General features: G+C 43.5%; 1 protein-coding gene across 3 annotated transcripts in view; it reads right to left on the bottom strand.

Moving 5' to 3' along the window:
• The window catches only part of FANCA (FA complementation group A), a 37,181-nt gene that overhangs the window by 8,424 nt on the left and 10,142 nt on the right, over nucleotides 1-18,615 (bottom strand). For 2 of the 3 annotated variants that reach the window (XM_074582650.1, XM_074582652.1), the window contains 24 exons: nucleotides 18,357-18,423; nucleotides 17,662-17,774; nucleotides 16,637-16,713; nucleotides 16,041-16,182; nucleotides 15,343-15,476; nucleotides 14,249-14,359; nucleotides 13,678-13,773; nucleotides 13,521-13,580; nucleotides 11,970-12,058; nucleotides 11,505-11,565; nucleotides 11,354-11,403; nucleotides 10,104-10,180; nucleotides 8,171-8,275; nucleotides 7,458-7,600; nucleotides 6,913-6,983; nucleotides 5,392-5,491; nucleotides 4,395-4,594; nucleotides 3,835-3,931; nucleotides 3,415-3,591; nucleotides 2,278-2,351; nucleotides 1,685-1,813; nucleotides 1,147-1,213; nucleotides 738-904; nucleotides 36-141 (listed from right to left, as the gene is read on the bottom strand). In XM_074582650.1, coding sequence (XP_074438751.1) covers nucleotides 36-141; nucleotides 738-904; nucleotides 1,147-1,213; nucleotides 1,685-1,813; nucleotides 2,278-2,351; nucleotides 3,415-3,591; nucleotides 3,835-3,931; nucleotides 4,395-4,594; nucleotides 5,392-5,491; nucleotides 6,913-6,983; nucleotides 7,458-7,600; nucleotides 8,171-8,275; nucleotides 10,104-10,180; nucleotides 11,354-11,403; nucleotides 11,505-11,565; nucleotides 11,970-12,058; nucleotides 13,521-13,580; nucleotides 13,678-13,773; nucleotides 14,249-14,359; nucleotides 15,343-15,476; nucleotides 16,041-16,182; nucleotides 16,637-16,713; nucleotides 17,662-17,774; nucleotides 18,357-18,423 — 2,513 coding nt within the window. The remainder of the gene's footprint in view (nucleotides 1-35; nucleotides 142-737; nucleotides 905-1,146; nucleotides 1,214-1,684; nucleotides 1,814-2,277; nucleotides 2,352-3,414; nucleotides 3,592-3,834; nucleotides 3,932-4,394; nucleotides 4,595-5,391; nucleotides 5,492-6,912; nucleotides 6,984-7,457; nucleotides 7,601-8,170; nucleotides 8,276-10,103; nucleotides 10,181-11,353; nucleotides 11,404-11,504; nucleotides 11,566-11,969; nucleotides 12,059-13,520; nucleotides 13,581-13,677; nucleotides 13,774-14,248; nucleotides 14,360-15,342; nucleotides 15,477-16,040; nucleotides 16,183-16,636; nucleotides 16,714-17,661; nucleotides 17,775-18,356; nucleotides 18,424-18,615) is intronic. The other variant, XM_074582651.1, reaches the window with a different exon arrangement.

The following is an 18,615-nucleotide window of genomic DNA, read 5'->3' as shown; positions in this document are numbered from 1 at the left end:
CAACAAGAAATTGTCATTTGGCTGATGACACATACCAGCTCCGAGTTTACAAAACAAAAGAAGTCTTCACAGTCCAACATTGTTTTCTTTCCTTTTCGACGTGTCATGACCAGAGCGGATGCAGGGAGCCCTACCAGAATCCTTCGGCAGGGAAGAATAAAAACAAAACTGAGGTTACCGTCAGGAAGAGAATCACACTCCACACTCTCAGGGCACGTGTCTTTAATGTTCAAGAGAGTTTGAGAGTATGTCAAACGCAAGAGATCTCAAACATGTTGAAACCGCACCAAATTTTTCCAGTTGCCCAGAAAAGAACCTGCATTTCAATGAGATACACACACCACTTTCAAAGACGCTATCAGTGGCTCAAAAATGGAATGCACACCTAGGTTTACAGCAGCAAATGGAGTAATTTAACAATGGTTAACACAAGTGGTGGCATTAAGCATTAAGCCAGTGTTGCTGGCTGTAAACGGAGTCCATGAAGATGTGTAGTCTCTGAAATCCAGTCTACTGACAGGGGCAACTCGTAGCCCAAGATGGCACACTGAAATGCAGCTGAGTCAGTGGGTACCAGGGAATAAATCTCTCTTGCACAATTGTTACCATGACATACAGTGTCATTTTCACTTGCTGTGGAATCAGAGGGGAGCCAACTGTGCAGGTACACACCGTAATTGCTTTGAACGGCAGTTTTGTTCGAGGTATTATTCCCAGCCATCCAGATCTGCATTTACCTTCTGTGCAGCAGCAGCTCCTGCTGCCTCCATAACTGCTCACCCAAAGCAGAGCCGTCTCTTCTGTCTTTCAGCCTTTCCTGGAGAATTTCAAATAGGAAATGTCTCTGGGCATCCATGCAGCCAGAAAGCAGCTTTCGCCTACACCGCAGCTCCAGTACCATCTCCTGACCAGGGAGGGGAAATCAGTGTTTGTCAGGGCTACACACTGGTTTGCATTCAAACCCTCTACATTTTTCTGAAGTAATACAAAGAGATCAGTAAGAAAGATATCTCTCCCAATCTCCATGCCACTGCTCACACCTGAGACCCAAATGTCAGCCTTCCATACACCGATGCATCAGGAAATACTTTGACTGGTCAAATTCAAGGATTGAACATACAGACGCACATCAGAATCTGAAATCACCTGCAGCTTGCAGAGAATATCAGGATTGACCGACATCTTCGACTGGCCACGGCTACCCAGGTCCAGCCTGAAATGAAGAGACACAGCAGGTAACCAACACTTAGCCCAGGAGGGTAACGCAATTCAAATAAAGTCAAATGCCTTCAGATGAACATAAAGCTCTAACAATAATGTTCCTTAAATAAGCTGTAGGTGAGACAGCAGCTCTGCTCTAACCCTCCCTGCTTATTTTCCAGCTTCAGCCACTCCCTTAGGGGCACTGATGCTTGTCTGGCCGAACAAATCTGAATACAAATTCAACTTGAAAAAGACAGACAGACTAGGGACTGTGACTTCAACCCCAGACCTCTGTCACCTAAAGCAAGATTCTTATGCAAAGACTGGTGAGTCACGCAGAGCCACCTCCCAGCTGTCACTGCCAGCCAGACCTGCGAGAAGGGAATCGCTTCTCACAAGGCACAACCTCACAACTCCTAGCTGGCGAGGTCATTAGCAGAACCATTGCTTCTGCAGAAATGCAAGTCACAATACAGAATACCTTTGTGAGGAATCCAGAATGGTATTGATAATAATGCCACATGCCTTCTCCAGGTCTCCGTCACAGCCACCAGAAGCAGAAGGTGCTGGAAGATACCGTTGATAGATGGCCCAATAATGGAAATCCTGTCTGCAAGGTTGAAAGTGAGAAGACAGGGAGTCTATCATGGCATTTTAATGGTTCCCTTCCCTTAACATAAAAGGAAATTCACACACCAAGTGAAGCAGAGTGATGGACAAAAGCACCCACATAAGCGCAGATTTAAGAAGAGCCATGCACCAGATAGCGCGTGTCCTGACATCAGCCATCTCTTGCTTCCGGAAACAGGGAGGTGTTGTGAAAAAGTTAATTGGAAGGACTGCACGTGCAGGCCAGAGGGTATCTTGGTGAACTTCCTCAAGTTAAAACACACGGCTCATTCTAGCGCTGCTTGAACTCTGGACAAACCGTAGCAGTCAACAGGCATTGGTGTCCCACAGCAGCTTGTTTATTTACTTTTGTTGTTAACTTCCTGATCTTCAATGCTTTTTCCTACTCTGGGTGGGAAAGACTCTGGAACTATTCCCTTTTCAACAGAGCCCCTCTGCACTTACCTTTCTGAAGCAGAGAGAATATCCTTTTCAGGGTACACTTCCAGCTCCAACAGCAGCCACTCCCTGAAAGACAACTGGGAAAAGCGACGATTTAGGTAAGAGGGCAGACCAGCAAGGCAAGCGACTTGTGCAGAACAGCCATCTTCTTCCCAAGATAAAACCCACCTTCACCCACACCCAGACACAGTCCCGTGCAGATTAAGAGATATGAAACAGGAGACATCAACCCAAGGAAGTTCCTGTACTGTTTCCCTTGCAAGAAATCTAAACTAAAACCCCACTGGCATTCAAAAATTTACTGAAAGCAAGCCTATAAAGCATCTCTTACACACCGCCACACACACACACCCCCCTTTGACATTTCCAAACATGTTCATCTTCTTAAAGTCTAGATACCAGAATGAATGTACGTTATTAGAAATAAATGCTGAAGTGAACAAAGCACCATAGTCAGACAGACTGGTATAAGCATCAAAGAAAGGTTATAACGCAAAGGTATTTCAGCCCTGTGCATCAAGCTAGCCAAGCACAAGGAGTCATTCTAGTAACATGAGAAACTCCTCTGCACAAAGACAAACTGGTTTTATATGAACTAGGTCAAAAAAAGAAAACCTGTCAAATCAGATACATTGCACGGATGGTATAAAGAGAATATCTGAGTTGTTAACCCACTTCATAGCGAGGCAGAGCCAAACAACCCAAGCTACACAGGTGGTTGAGGAGAACATTGACATTTAGACAAAGCTCCAAAAAAAGCAAGTATTTTCAGTTATTTGACTCACCGTCACTTCATAGACAGTACACAGTACGAAGCTAAGGTGGCGGACAGGTCTTTTCTCTATACTTCCTGATCATTTTCTTACTGATACGGTATATCTTGCTTTCTGCTTTTGCAATAAATAGGACACAAGAGCTTTACCTCTAGTTTTCTATTTCTACCTTATCACCACCACCAAAATCTAGAAATAACACTGAGCATGTAACCTAGCACACATGACATCTTCCAACTGTCAGACCAACTTTCCAGGCATTAAGTTTTTTACAAGAGACTTTTTATCACCAATAAGGAAACTGTAAAGGGCAGATCTGAAAAATGAGGATTACAGTGTGAACTTAAGTCATGGAAAAGATTTATACCTGAAACGCTTTTTCTTTCAAGAGCTCTTGAAAGCGTGCTTGCTTCCATAAACAGAGACTGGCTCTTTTGTAGTTTAGAGAGGGGCATGACAGGGAACTCCAGATTAGGTCAGTATTGCCCTCCTCGCACAGGATTCCCCGAGCTTCCAAGCACAGCCGTGGCACAATGTACTGCAGCTAAAACAAAGGCATAAAACCCCTGCAACATTTTCACCACAAAAAAGGCTCAGTGCAACCTCTGGTTGTGTGAAGCTCCCAAACAAGCAAATACAAAAGATGGTAAGATGGGAGGATACACAAAGACACATTTTTATATAGTTTTCTTTGTACAAGTTAGAGTTGCACAAGGAGTCTGGCAGCAGGAAATTGAACTGAGACTGATCTGTCTCATAAGTAATAGCAAAACTTTTTTCCTTTTACCTTTTTAACAAGACTAGGAGGAAGCAAGGCACAGAAATCTTCATGAGAACAGGCTGGAAACTTGCACATAAGGTAAGATGCTGCTGCAGTGCAAAACCTGATAGACAAAAAGAAAGAACTCTGTTATCTGGTTGGTTCAATCATATCTTTTCCCACTCATGAAAGTCCAAAGTCAAAACAAAGACTGAGTGTTAAAAATGCTTTTCACCAATATGTCCCAAACCTATTTGCTTTTGGGACCACTTCTATTTATGTGCTCCCAACCCCAAGTACGTTAACGGCACAAATTTCAGAATCAGAGGCTACACTAAAACCCTTGACAGCATCCAGTCAGTCCTTTCTCCAGCAGGCAGTACAATCATCAAGATGCTGTTTCACATGGGACCACCATCACCCTGTTTCTCTGCGTACCACCTCTGTGCAGCACAAACACCTACAGATGCTCTGGAAATTCTCCGCAAGGAAAAAAAGCTCCTCAAGAGCTTTACCAGCACCACTCCTGTGGCAAACCTAAACCCATCACCTGGGGAAGCAAGGATGTGGTACATGCACAATCTCACCTCATGCAGAAGGCAAACGACTCCTCCGTCCTGCACACTAGCAAGGAGTTGCAGTACTCAGAAATGGAAAGGACCTTTTCAGGAACAGGCTGGGAAATCCCAAAATTGGCTTCCACCTCGGGAATTAAAGCTCTAGATTCATTTAAGTGGATCACAAAAGCTGCTAGTCCTAAAATGTGAGCATCATTTAGGGAAGGACCCTGCAAGGCAAACATAAGTAACCGAAAAGATGGAGACGTTTAATTTGTAATAAAACAACCTTTCTCAGAAAAAACTCGGAATTAATCAAGTAGCAGAACATTGCTTCTGCCCATTGACTAATTAGTGCTGTGATATCAATTTAGCAGATTAGAGACATCAGTTACATCAAACATGTTCTTCCTTCCTTGAAATTGTACAGCTATCTTTGGTCAACCTGCAGCAAAATTTGTGTTTCTGTGACAGAGTAACTTGAAGCAACTAGCTGTAAATTCACCCCAGAATTTGAGACTTCCAAGACTTTTTAGCTTCTATGACAGCTGATCTAGTCTATCAGCCTTTTAATTTCATCCTTGCAGTATCACAGGGTAAAGGAAATAAAACCAACATTTCTTTAAAAGAAAACCATGCACTGCTGCATCCCAGATTTGGGGGTCTTTTATTTTTAAAAAGTGCGTACAACTGAAATATTCAACATGGAAGCTTAGGAATTAGGCGTTCTACTATTTTCTTTCACCTCTGTTCATAAACTTGCTTATTTTAGCTTCTGTTAAAAATATACCTCAGCATGCATTAACCTACTACAGTAGCAAGTCTGTAGAAAAACATTCGTCTCGCATTCCTGAGAGCAAGCCCACACTACTACTCTGAAATTAAGTGGGGTTTTTTTGGAAGCCTGAGAGCTAGCAAAGTCCCCCACAGTGCAATCCAGACAGGTACATGCCCCACAGCTCAGGAAATGGAGCCAGGATAGCCTTTAGCACACTATAACCATAGGATCTGCGGTTGGAAAACTAACCTGATGATAAATAAGCTGGCAGAGCCTGCCCAGAAGGGCAGGTAAGAGATTCTTGTGTCCGCACATCATCTTCACAAACAAGGAAAGACATGGGCCCTGCCTGCAGAAGGTAAAAACCACATGCTCATCTTACGTGGCTTTTTATCCCCAATACAGGAAAAGGTATTTAAAAATGCTTAAACACTATGAACCTGAGCCACGCTTGTCTGTAAATACAGGACAATTATCATTCCATTTACAGGCTCAAAGGAAGCGTAATTTTTGGAGTACCTGAACAGAGGACCCCTACAAAGACACGAACTCCACCGGCGCCCTGCCTCAAATACTGGGTAAGATCTAGTCAGAGGTGCTCTGACCTGGCAAGGAGAGGAGGAAGCTGCCTGGGGCACAGACAGCTTTTTTCAGACAGAGAGGACAAGGCAAACAGAGGCAGAGCAATAAACGGGATCAAAAAACAAAGCAAGAGCAAAAGCAAAAAGGAATTACTATGACATGGTCCTGTTGGAAAACAGGAAGGGAGGGAGGGACTTTCCCACCCATCTGAGAGAAAAAGAGCCTCAGAAGAGATCGGATGGTGAGCTGGGTTTAGAAACAGTTTCCCGGGACACTCTTGTTTATCCCAGCTGCTTTTCTGTATGGTTTTTCAATACAGGCTCATCTGCTCCAGGGCAAAACAGCGTAAAAGCGAGGGAAAGATGCACTGGTTGCCAAAGCGTGCTGCACTCCAGAGAGGCAGCCACCCAGCTCAGTACCATCAGCCACCGGGATCACAGGCACTTGTCAGGACACTGGTTTCTTCCAAGAAAGCCATTTTCCACTGAAGCGTTAACCATAATGTTTACAGAATTGTATTACATCACGAAGGAGATGGCGTTAGAGTCCTTCCAGTGGTGGAGGAGTGCTACCTCTCCCTCCTCACACAGGCCTGAATCAAACAGAGCCACTTCCAGGGGGAAGAGGGGACAGGAGGCAGAGAGAAGGTGTATCATGCTGCTCTTCCTGTGCCTGCAGCATCAGTCTTCATGCCTCACTCATTTTATATTAGAAATGGCATTAGAGATGAATGCTGAACGTGCCAAAAGACACCCCGAAGACACATCAGTGCTCGCTGTCAAGAGACAAGCATTGTCCCCTCCTGATCTCTAGCGCCAGCCAGCAACTAGTTCCTGGAGAAAAAGAATTTGCTTCGTTCCCCATCCCCCACCACTGAGCCGAAAATGCCAACCTGAGCACGTAGTATTTGTGGAAAGTTTTAACAAGTTGTCACAGAGCACAAAGCAGAGACAAACGCCACCTTTTTTTGAAGAGATCAGTAACAACAGAGGAGAGACGTGTTCTATTTACACGTATACATCAAAGCCCATTAGTTCTTAGATTACAGAAATTCAGAATAAAGCAGCCTGCAATTGCCAGCCTGGCACAGTATGAACAATCAGAAGTCCCTCCTCACGCCTGCACAAGCGTTGGAATTCTAGCATATTAATCAGTTTTGATTTCCCTACTCTTTTACTTGCATCTTACCTGTCAGGAGGGTTAAAATAGGAAGCGGCTATTAGGTTTTGGCAGAATGATGTCAGCAGAAGATCAACAACCTGGAATAAGAGACACGCTGCTAATTCCTACTTGTTGGGTTGGATATCTGGATGTAGTTTTATGCTGCATATATATTATGTTTCCCAACATTAAAAAAAGGAGACAGATTGGTTAGTGACTTTCACAACTCCTACAGACCCACTGGCACTAAAAGGAGGTGGAAAGTTAGGCCCGTAACAGCCCAGGAATGATCCCAGCACACGACAAATATCTAGACAAGTCTGGTGAAGAAAGCCTAGCTCATCACAGGATTGCTCTGATAGAACATAGAGAACATATCTCTAGATCTCGCCACCAGACATCCAACAACTTCCAGGAGGTTAAAGCACATGAACAGTCTGTGCACAAGGCAGACAAAAGGAGAATGTATTTCTTGTTCTCCACAGACAAAGCAACCTTTCACACATACTGTCCAGATGCACTTTTACCTACTCAACCCCCTCGTTTCTCACCCCAAGCCAGATGGTACTCACTCTCTGATGGCACGGTTCCAGCCTGGGGGCAGAAGTGTCGACTTGGATTGGAGAATTCAAAGTAGCAGCTTCATTCTCATCACTGCTGTGACCCAAGACGCTTTTGAGTCTGTCAGAAATCACTGCAATCTGTGCTGGCACATCTGCAGGAAAGTAACAGGAGGAGAACCAGGACAGAAGGCATAAAGGATTTCCAACTCCACACAACAAGAAGAACAAGTGAAATATACACTTTAATTGATCAGAGCCCAAAGTACGTTATGGAAAGCTTTAATGAGAAAAAAAAAAAAAAAAAATTATCTGGAACACAGTGATCATCATCTTCATTTTAGAAGAAGCATTTTTTTCCCCAGTACTACTACCAACACACATCAAGAGCAGATTCTCACACCAGAAGGGAAACAGCCTTCACAAGGGGGCCCAAGTCACCAGGCGAGCCCCACGAATGGGGCTGCCCATCTCGCAAAGGTCAGTGTGGTACCAAGCAAGTGTCACAAAGGCACAGACCTGAAGTTCAAGCATGGGAAATACGTCAGACATTAAAATATATACATTCGTAGCTGGAAGGATTACAGAGGTCTGAAAGATTACCATTTTCAGGTACCAGTGGCAAGTAACTACTGCAGTTGCTTTGGCTAGCATTAGCCACTGTGTATTAACGCAGCTTTTATAACAGACAATTATGGGTAGTTATAACTTGCCTTCCTGCATACCTTCATGTTTAGCCTGGTCCACAATCAGCATCCTTAGCGCAGCCAGGTCAGCCTCCAGCTGCTCAACAGGCTCTTTGGAATGGCAGGTCTCTACTTTTGATTCATCTAGACAAGTAAGAGAGAAATGCAACACACTATCCTCTCCTTTGTGCATTATATCAATTCCTAAAACACATTCAGCAAACTCAGCATGCATTTTCTGGAAAAGCAGCATTTACTTTTCTATAACAGACCCCCAAAGTGTCAATCTACCACATATACAGCTTTGGTTTTACATTCAAAAGTTACTATTTGTTAAATCATTTATGAGTTTATGTCTAGCTGCAGAAAGGAATTCAGTTTTTAAAGACAAGAGGCAAAAGAGTTCTCCCAGAGTTTTCGTCCTACTTGCTTTAGCTCTCTGCCCCTCACAGAAACATTTGCTGTCCCCAAAAGACTGGAACCAGTCTCAAAATACATGCATTACAGCGTGAATACTACATCATCGGCTTCTCCTCTAGCCCAACACCATGCAACATCTCCAGATGTTACATGTTAGTCTATTCTGGTTTCTGGTTAGAAGAAGAATAAAAGGAAATGCCTTTTACCACTAGCCACCAGCAACAAGCTGCCACAGCACAGCCTCAAAAACCACCCATAGAGTTTGTTCGACAGGAACAGCATCTTGTACACGGGCCAGAAATAACTCAACCATGAACAAGAGAAGTAAATAACAAAAGGTTAAAATTAATAGTCATTATAAACACGCTGTAAAGCAACAAGGTTTTAGGAGACTGCTGGGTCACCTTTATGCGCAAGAGTGAGCACTAACAAACAGGGCAGGCTTAGAGCTGGCCAATACTCAATCCTGCCCTAAATCCAGTCCCTCCGCAAGAGCCCCAGGGATGGATTAGGATGCAGTGGACAAGATTAGGACGCAGGGGACAGGGCTCAGGCTGTGCCACTAGAGGTCACTGGCAATTCAAGGACTCCTGCAGAGCTCTGGCTGCCCGTTGGGATCCCGCCGACCCCGGCAGGAAGGGATCCTTCATCCCTGCCGGTTGCCAGGACAACCTCCACAGCCAGACTGCTGCACATCTGCGGTTCCCCGGGACCGCTTTGTCACGCCTCTCCACATACAGCATCTCCAGAAAGCTTCAAAGTGCCCCGAGTGGGAGTCAATGATAGATTTTGTCTCCATACACGGAGTACGCTTATCTCCACCACACTCTGGGAACTATGTCTGCTCACCAGCCCGACCTTTTCATTTCGTATAAACCTGTGGTGAGGCCGCTGCCCCTTTTAAGATGCGTTTGAAATGCCCACTTGCTGAAAGAGATAGGAGAGCTCATTAAATATCTATTACGCTGACACGCACTGCGCCAGCAACGTGGCTACAGTGAGGGGACCCAAAATTAGTGGTGGGGCCCTCCCACCCAGGCGCGTGTAAACTAAGCGACTGCCATCCCTTCACGGCTGGCTCCGCTCCCGGCCCCTCCTGTTTCCCCAGATCTCAGTCACACAGAGTAATCCATTCTTAAAAGGGGACGATGGTGACTTCAGACAGCACAAGTGCTATTACGCAAGGGATCGACACAGCAGGTTCACACCCCGGGCTCGCGGGAGCCGAGAAGCGTTGTAGCTGCAAACGCTGATTCATGGAGATGTATTTGAGCCAGATTTAAATCAGCTTGCTCAGGCATCATTTGCAGCCTCAGCACAGCACAGAGCTCCGCGCGGACTGCAAAAATCCCACCCGAGCAGGATAGGCAGAGAAAGTCATTATGAGAGTTAACGACTTAATACCTCAGTAAGACATAAGGAACATACACATATTTACAGACAGATTACAGACATGATCAGCTGTCACTTTTGAAAATTTTAAATTCAGGAGGGCATCAATGGAAATACTAACTTTTCTTCAAACTGATCCATAAGTAAATGTATTTTTTACCTTGTAGCATTTTCTCTTTCATAGCACAACAGGCTTGTATATACGTGGAGTACAAGTTTGGGGGTATTTTATCAGCTCTATAATTAAAAATAAAAAAAAAAAGAGATTTATTATACCACATAACCACATTCAAACTTCAGCTTTATTAAATATAAGCATAAACAACAGCTACGCTATGAAATGTAATTACAGAAGCTCCAAAGCATACAGAACATCTGAAGCATTTTTTTAATCATCATCTGACATGAAGGCCAGAAATTTATATCCAGGGCTTTCATGGCAGGTATTATACATGTGTAACACACTACACAAAAACAATACTATATATATTATTAACGCATGCATTAATACCTATTTCATACGTAGGACGTGTCTAAGATCACATAAGAGTTTAAGTTATGTGACATGCAGTATTCGCACCCCTGAAACACTAATGTGACGGAGATCAAAGTTTGACCTCCAACACTTGCTGGGCCGGCACTCAATACCGAGAACACATTACATGAGGCTCCCTAGGACTCGGCCGCTTCTCTTACAACTTTAATTTTAAAAAATGATCCAGTCTTTTTTTTTACAGTCTGACTGGAATGACGAGGCAGGACCGAATGCCTCATTTGCAGGCAGCGTTGCAAACATTTTTTCTTCATGAAAGGTTACAGAGGAATTACTGGATTTAAAACAAAGCTGTTTCTGCAATGCAGAAAAGCACTTTTAAACGTGTATACAGGACAAGCTGGAGTTCCAAGAGGGGCTGCGTTCTCCTGGGACATTATCCTGGCGTCCCTTAAGAACTGCTCATAAAGCATTAACACACATTTAAGTTTCATCTTCCCCTTCTCCCATACCCTCTTCCAAAAAGAGGGAGGCTTTTCACAGGGTGGGGTGAAATTTTATATTCGGGAGCATTGTCCAAAGTTTGCATAAAAATATACCTGGCCTGCAGTCAAAGGGCTGCATTGGACAACTTCTAGATAATGGGTTCAGAGTGGTTAGAGGACTAATTACAGAACTGAAGACATTCGCCTATACAGATAAGCTATCTATAGAGGTAAGCTACACAGATAACCCATCCACAACCTGCAAGCCAGAAGCCTGGCCAGGAAGCCCGGCCAGGAAGCCCTGCCAAGGGTTAGCCAGCACTCGGTGTTTTGTAAACAAGGTATCAAAGCCTCCGATAATCTGATGTAAAATGAAGTGTTCTGAAGAGAAAGTCCAGAAGCACAGAAAATAATGCTGGGGAATCTTAATACCTCTTTAAAGAATCTATAAAAGTCATGCGCACATCTGGGGTTTTAGGGAGCTGCAAACGAAAAACAGACAGGTTAGGTGCAAATTACCTGTCTACAAACACACATCTCAATGGGAGGATCAAAAAAAAAGAAAAAGAAAGCAAATACTAACCACACGTGGTCTGAGCAAAGCAGGAAGAAACCAGGAAGTATAATATGGTCGCCTGAAAATACTGAGATGGAAAAGAAATACAGTAAAATATTAAGCATGGCAAAGATGCAAAGTGCCATTTCATTACCTCAAGAATTAGTTTGGCTCCTGCAAGTAAGAAATATTCATGGAAACATGAATAACCACAGACAAATCAAGCTCACATTAGCCAATAGTTATTCATTTCTTTAATTTTGCTTCTTATTTATTATAACAATTGTGGACTTCTCTTGCAGGTGTGCATATGCCTTTTCACTCTGCACAAATAGCCTCTATTTAGATGAGTACGGAGGAAGTGGCTAATACGGGAAGAACATCCCAAAATCTCCTTTGCTCACATCCTCAGTTTTCCTTGTTTTGTAATTTGGATTTCGCTTATATTATTATTATAGCTAAAAACAAGATGACTTGAGAAGCACACGGTACCTGGCTTCTATCACAGATGTTGGGATCTTCCTCGTGTTTTCAAATATCTGAAGGGCCTTTTCAACGTCACGAAGTGCCTGGCCCTGGGGCTGGCTCACACAAGTAACAATGAGATAAAGATGTTGTGAGAAATCAAGGATAACAATAATCTTCCCTGCTTGTTCTTTCAGGGTTAGTAACAGCTGTTTCTGCTGTGACGGGAAGTGACTGAAGGAACACAACTGAATAACAAGAAGTACCTGATACGCAGACTAAAACTGCAGGAGGGAGAAACAGGGCCTGAACCATCGGCCTGCCTCGATAAGGCAGTTATTTATAACAGCTCTTCTGGGACAGTCCAAAGGTCCCAGTAGTTCTGCGCACACCTCCTACAGCAACTGCAGCAGATACTCCTGCTTAACATCACATTGTTTATTCAATTGTCCCTCATGGGGATAGTATCTTTTCTGTTCTGAATTTGGTTTATTATTATTCTATTTTAGTTTGTACACCTGGAATTAACACTCATAATCTTTGCTTCCAGCCCATACTACTACACCCCAGGCAGAGGGACTGCCACCCCAGCTTTCTCTTGTTCGAGCCGTAAGACATTAAGACTGCAACAACCCGGGCCAGTTTCTCAATGGACAAACAGATTAAACTTGGAAGAAGTTAAAATCTTCACTTTTGACTTTCAGCTCATCACAGGACTAGATTTCATTGCCGTACATTCAACTACCCTGTCACCAGGCGTGCTTCCTGTACTCCAGGTGACTGACTCTACAGATGAGGCCCCCTCGACTGCCATACTCGTGATCAATATATAGGAAGGAGCAATAGAGCCCGATGCTGCCTTATCGATTACTGTTGTTACCCAAAAACTTATCATGAACTACAGTGTGAAAGTGCAGACTGTAGATGCCCTCCCCAAACCTCCTTTAAATGTGAACACTTGGGATACGATACCAAATAGACGACATGCTATACTGAAAAGAATCAAGCTATATATAAAATGCTTTCCTATGTGATCAAATCACAGGGAGCAAATCCATCGAGGGAAGTGTCACCACTGTAACATGCTGGCCAACCAGCAGAGCTAACGCAGCCCCAGTTCCTGCAAACCTGGGCTCTGCATCCCCACACCATACAACGCCATTACATCTCCCTTTGTCCCTTAAATCCTCCCCCACAGAATTTGCCATTTATTTTCTATACCCCCACAGCACAGGATGGGCAAGAGGCAGCCAGCGCTTTCCTGCTTCAAACAGCAGGTGCTGACTGGCTGGCTAATGTAGGTGCTGCTTGGCCAGTAGCTGGCTGGCTAATTACCGAGTTCCTCTTCAGCCTCATCATAGAATATTAATCACAGTCTATTTGTCCCCTGCGTAACTCTAGTGTTCATGAAATCTGGGGAGAGTCTGCATATTTACAGCCACTAATCCCTCTGTCTTAGGGCTGGAGAAGATTTGGCAGCATGCTCAAACTTGGTAGGAATAGGTGGATAACCTAAGCTCTTCTCCAGAGGAAAAGGGGCATGAGTGATGAGAAAGCTGTTAGACAGACCAGCAGTACCTGCACAGATTCATCGGTGGAAGACAAGTCTTCATAGAGCCCCATATCTTCTATAGCAACCTGTGTGAGGTTACCGAGAGATGCACACGGTCACAACACAGCTACTATTTTAACAGATCCAGAAAGAACTCTTTTCAAACAGATGATTTTTACTAACCTTGAGGTCGGCCAGTCTGGTTTTAGCCAGAGTGATGTACTCCAAGAGAACAGACCGATGTTTTGCAGGCACAAAAGGCGGGTACATTATATGGACCTGAAATGTGATATTCAAAACAAGATTTGCCATTTTTTCCAGGAAATTAGTGTAATATTCTGGTTAACGTTTACAGTCATTTACTTCAAATATTCCTCAAAGAGGATGTTATTGCTTGTTTTAAGATAAGCTGTTTTCATGGGCACCAACATGCAATTTTTCCCGACAACAAACACCAAACAAAATCACTGGAGTGCTTAAATTTAACCCTATGAAAGGAATTCTCCTTCTTGTAAAGTAAATAAAAAAATCTTGTACCTCCTTATTCAAAAACCTTTTCTCCCTGAAATAAGGTATCAGAAGGAATGCAATTATTATAACATTAACAATAAGCTGAACCTAGTCAAAGAAACACAATGCAATCACTAGAATAATAACAACAATCATCTGAACCTAGTCAAAGGCACAAGTACGTTCTCTTTGGAGCAGTTCGGTATCAGTCTTTAGAAAACCATCAATATTAGCATCTTCTCACCTTCAAGTACGGCGCTGCTTCAAAGGGCACTAGCTCTGACAAGAACTCAAAGAGGAAGACGAGAGCTTTCTTACTGCTCCCGTGGTGACCACCAGCGTTCCCAAAGGAAGCCTGAAATGGGGAAACCAACAACGCAGCTTTTCAGCGTGGAGAAAATCCCCATCTCGGCACCGTGCTAAACTCGGCACACAAATCCCAGACATCCATTACAGATATCTGCTTCCTGTCAAGGGAATGGTTATCGGGAAAGGTCTCCAGAGAAAATTTTTAGAAGTCTCTATGGAAGTTTTTTTTGAGTTTCTTTGTCCAGTTTCCAGAAAGCCTGCCGTGGCTGCTCAAAGTTTGTTCTGGTCTGCTACCATGAGAACGCTTGAAGGAGTTAAAGATGGCAACACCAAAATGCACCAAAGGATTGAGGTTCATGAGGGAACCACAAATCTGACAGTTTCTACGCAGTTTTATCTGGGCATTATAAGGAAAAGAAGCCAGGCTGAGGACTATACAGAACGTGATTAGTTTACCTTCTGATACAACCTGAACACTATCAGCAAAGGCTGAATTTAGATTTGCCAACTCATACAAAGGAATTAAAGGTTTAAATTATGTGGAGATTTGCATACCTAAAATACCTACATGTTTACAACTAAAAGCTAACGACCAATTATCTATAAGGTCAAACACAGCAATTACAACTGCATGCAAACATCCAGGAAACAGGAATGCTTCATCTGCAATAACCCACAACTTATGCAATAACAACAGTGCTGGTTATCAAGATACTGAAATACATCCAAGATTCTGATTATAACAGGAATTACATGTCTGCATTCCTGACAAATAACTAGAGGAGGCAAGATGGACTTAAAAGATGAAAGGAGGGAAGACCAGAGAAAGCCAAATAAATATATTCTTTGCAGACATAAAGGCAGTAATAAATATTAAATCATTCCTAATACCAACACAATCACTTCTTACTCTTTCTCACCCCCCCCTCCAATTCCTGGCTATCCTGCTGTGCAGCAGAACACTCCACATGCGCAGGTTTCTCACATACTTAAAACAAAGAGTACCAGTCAGGCCTCATTTAGTCTTACCTTAAACCATTCAGAGTAAGGCATGAACACAGCAGGGCCCTCTAGAGCAGCCTGACGAGCTATCAGGAATGCAGTGATCATATTTTCCATATCATAATTCTCAAAAGCCTTTATGAGGAGATGGCTCAGTAGATCTAGAAACATAAAGCAATAATCTCAAACTTTGCTCCTGACAACTGTGCTGTCATTTTCTACAGTAAATGAAAACAAATATCTGTGATAAAACATCTGCCACATAAAGAAGGACGTGTATTGCAGCCTGGGGAACCTTCAGGACTCACATTTTTTCATGCCCTTCCAATGGTCAAATACTCTAGGATTTCAACTTGTAAGAATTGCAGGTAGTCCAGCAATGAGATAATCAGTGAGGAACTCTAACAAACAAGGTCTGCTAGCAAAGGTGAGATAGAAGAACTAACCTTCGGTAATCACTACTCCAATTAATAATGAAAGTATCAAATAACAACTCTTCACTGTACACTGAGTTTGAGAAGCGTCAGGCACAACGCCTGCCATACACGTCACCACTGAATGTCTGAATGGAAAAGCAGATTTTCTGCTGTTCTTTTCCATGCAGGAACCTCAAAACAGCAACTACAAATGACTGTGCTGCTACACCAGTCGGCATGGTTTCCCTCTTCAGTACCTGAGAAGCAACAAGCACACGTGAGCCCGCAGGCTTGCCAATACCTGCTTACCTTTGAAGAGCTGCTCAGCCTCGGCCTGACAGATTACCAGCGTGGAAACACAGGACAGGACGTGCTGCCAGTTCACCTCGTGAGTCTCCAGGACTTGCTGCAGCTGCCAGATCAACTCCTTTGCACTGAATGCCACAAACAGCTGGAAGAGTGACAGCAATTCATTTTAGCTATGACATACAGCCACCCAGAAGAGTGAAATACACTGTCAAGATTAACATGTCTTTTGCGTGACTTTTGAAAAAGCTATCCTGCATGCATCTTTTGCATCAGCTTTCCAGGGCCAGGTATCCTTCTGCCTTGAAACCAGCATTGGCTAAAATAAATGGTAATATTCCAATTCTTTCAGAAGTCACGTCATATTCTGTAAGAGTAAAAACTCACATCCTCAATTATTATATTTGTTCTCATTAAGAGCTTTGCACAAAAGTCCCTGTAGTGCTTTTTCTTCATGCTGCATCCTGCCTACAATTCCCAGCAGCTGGTTCAGACTCTGCAACCGGAACACGCTGTTTTTAAATAACCTAATTTCAGATATTTCAATGAATATAAACCCAACATAGTAAAGTTCTCTTTGTGAAACCAGGCACACATACTTTGCGATACAAGGTAGTGAGCAGCGAACAAGTTCTTGTAAAGCTCCACTCCTTCTGCATATGGATGGCATCAGACACTGTATGCAGAAAAAGAAAAGTTTACTCTTCAGCAATAGATTTTAAAATACACCCAAGACGCATAACTTAACCGCACAAGATTTCCCTTTGGCTTTGACAGCCAGATACATTAAAAACTCTGCTGAAATCCCTTCTCTCTCATTCGCCTTTGGAACACGAACTGTGTTAACAAGGACCGTGCCGTTTCACTACAGCACTGTCATCTCAAAGCTGTTCTTGAGATCACACATTCGTAGCCCAACATAACGCCTGCACAGGGAACCAGCATGGAATCATCTGTTTCCTTAATCATCTCTCTCAACTGGAAGCCAGTAATGACACGGCTCTCCCACACAACAGGTAAGCAGCTCTAGATCACAGCTCAGTGATTTTTACCAGAGATTTTGTAGCCCAAACGCGTTTCTTCCTAAAAACATCAAGCTTCACAATCACCAATCACAGATTAGAAGCCTTCCTGCCTTTATCTCTGATGTACCAGAAGAAACACGCAGGCAGCAGAGAAAGGCCATGTCTTGTGCTTAAACCCAAACACACAGGGGCCAGACTATTTTAGCCCCAAGCAGTCTGCAGTACCAGCTCTCCCACCCATCTTATCCTTTGGCCAGAGCTGCTCACGGAGGCCAGAGCTCTCCCACATCTGCTCCATAAAGGCTTCTATTAGACGTTACTCCAAATTTCTGTTCACGAGACATTGGCTGAAGCTCTGTTTGAAGGCACTGATTTTCCACTTAATGTTTTCTCCTGAACTACAGCCCTCTAAAGCCCAGATGAAGCCCTTTTTTCATCTGATCTGGCACCCTGCTTTTACAGCCCCTGGGAAAGAGCTGGGGAGTCAGGCAGCTTCTCTGGCTCTGCGTCCTCCAGGTGGACTCCATTCAGTGAGGCCTGAGCAGGACACAGCTCCGGACACACCACAGTAACACGCCCTGGAGGACAGTCACTCCTACCTTTCAACAATGGGTTGTAGGTAAGAACCTCGGTCAGGGTGTGTCTGAAAAACTGCTGCAAGGAATCCGGATGAACCGCGCTTTTATAAACTGACGCATTGAACACATTCAGCCTATGAATGACAAGGAAATATTCAAAAACAACGCACAGGAAGTATGATCAACCAGGTACTGATTAGGGTGAATGACTTGTTTTTCTTCTGCATCTCTCTTATCAAATTGCCAAATATATATACTTTTTTTTGTATGTATTTTTAAAAATCTGTTGGTTACTCAATATTATGTAGCTATCAGATTTACAAACTTGAGTCAAACGTATACCCCTGCACTGGACAGGACTGGCTCGATATGTACAAAGTTGTTAGACAAAATGGGTTTGGAAGCAGGAATTAGAAGAGAAAATGATGGCACCTTCCAGGCGTTTCTGCTCAGACGCAGAGTGAGAAAACTTGACGGGGAAAACTCATCGCATGCCAAGAGGATGCTCCAAGATTGGTTCCAGCCCTGCCAGAACATGCTTTCCTATCTGATGCTTATTTTTTTACAGGCATTTTCACTTGCACATATTTTATTAGCGAGAAGAATATCAAACATAAGGAGCATGGGGTGGGGAACGTTCATCCTGTTTCAGTAACAGGTGTAACAGCGGATAAAAAACTCCACCTGACATTACTCAGGGGAACAGCTTTTCTTACCAGAACCTCATAGCTTGCAACGTGGAAACATCTTCCTGCTTCTCTTTACCAACAGCATCAAGCACCCCTGTACCCCAAAGCAGATGCACAAAAAACACAATGAGAGAAATGGAAGGACACTAAACACCACAGAAACTAACTGGAACAAGCAATTTGTGCTCCTTTAAGGAGGTGAACCCATTAGGGAAACATGCAGAAGCCATTCAGCAGGATAAAATTCCTACAAAATTTTTTTCAGAAGCAACACACTCAAAAACTA

This window comes from Larus michahellis, chromosome 4 (assembly GCF_964199755.1).
Source record: "Larus michahellis chromosome 4, bLarMic1.1, whole genome shotgun sequence".
NCBI lineage: Eukaryota > Metazoa > Chordata > Aves > Charadriiformes > Laridae > Larus > Larus michahellis.
The sequence above is the reverse complement of the archived record's forward strand: the minus strand, read 5'-3'. Positions and strand labels throughout refer to the sequence as shown.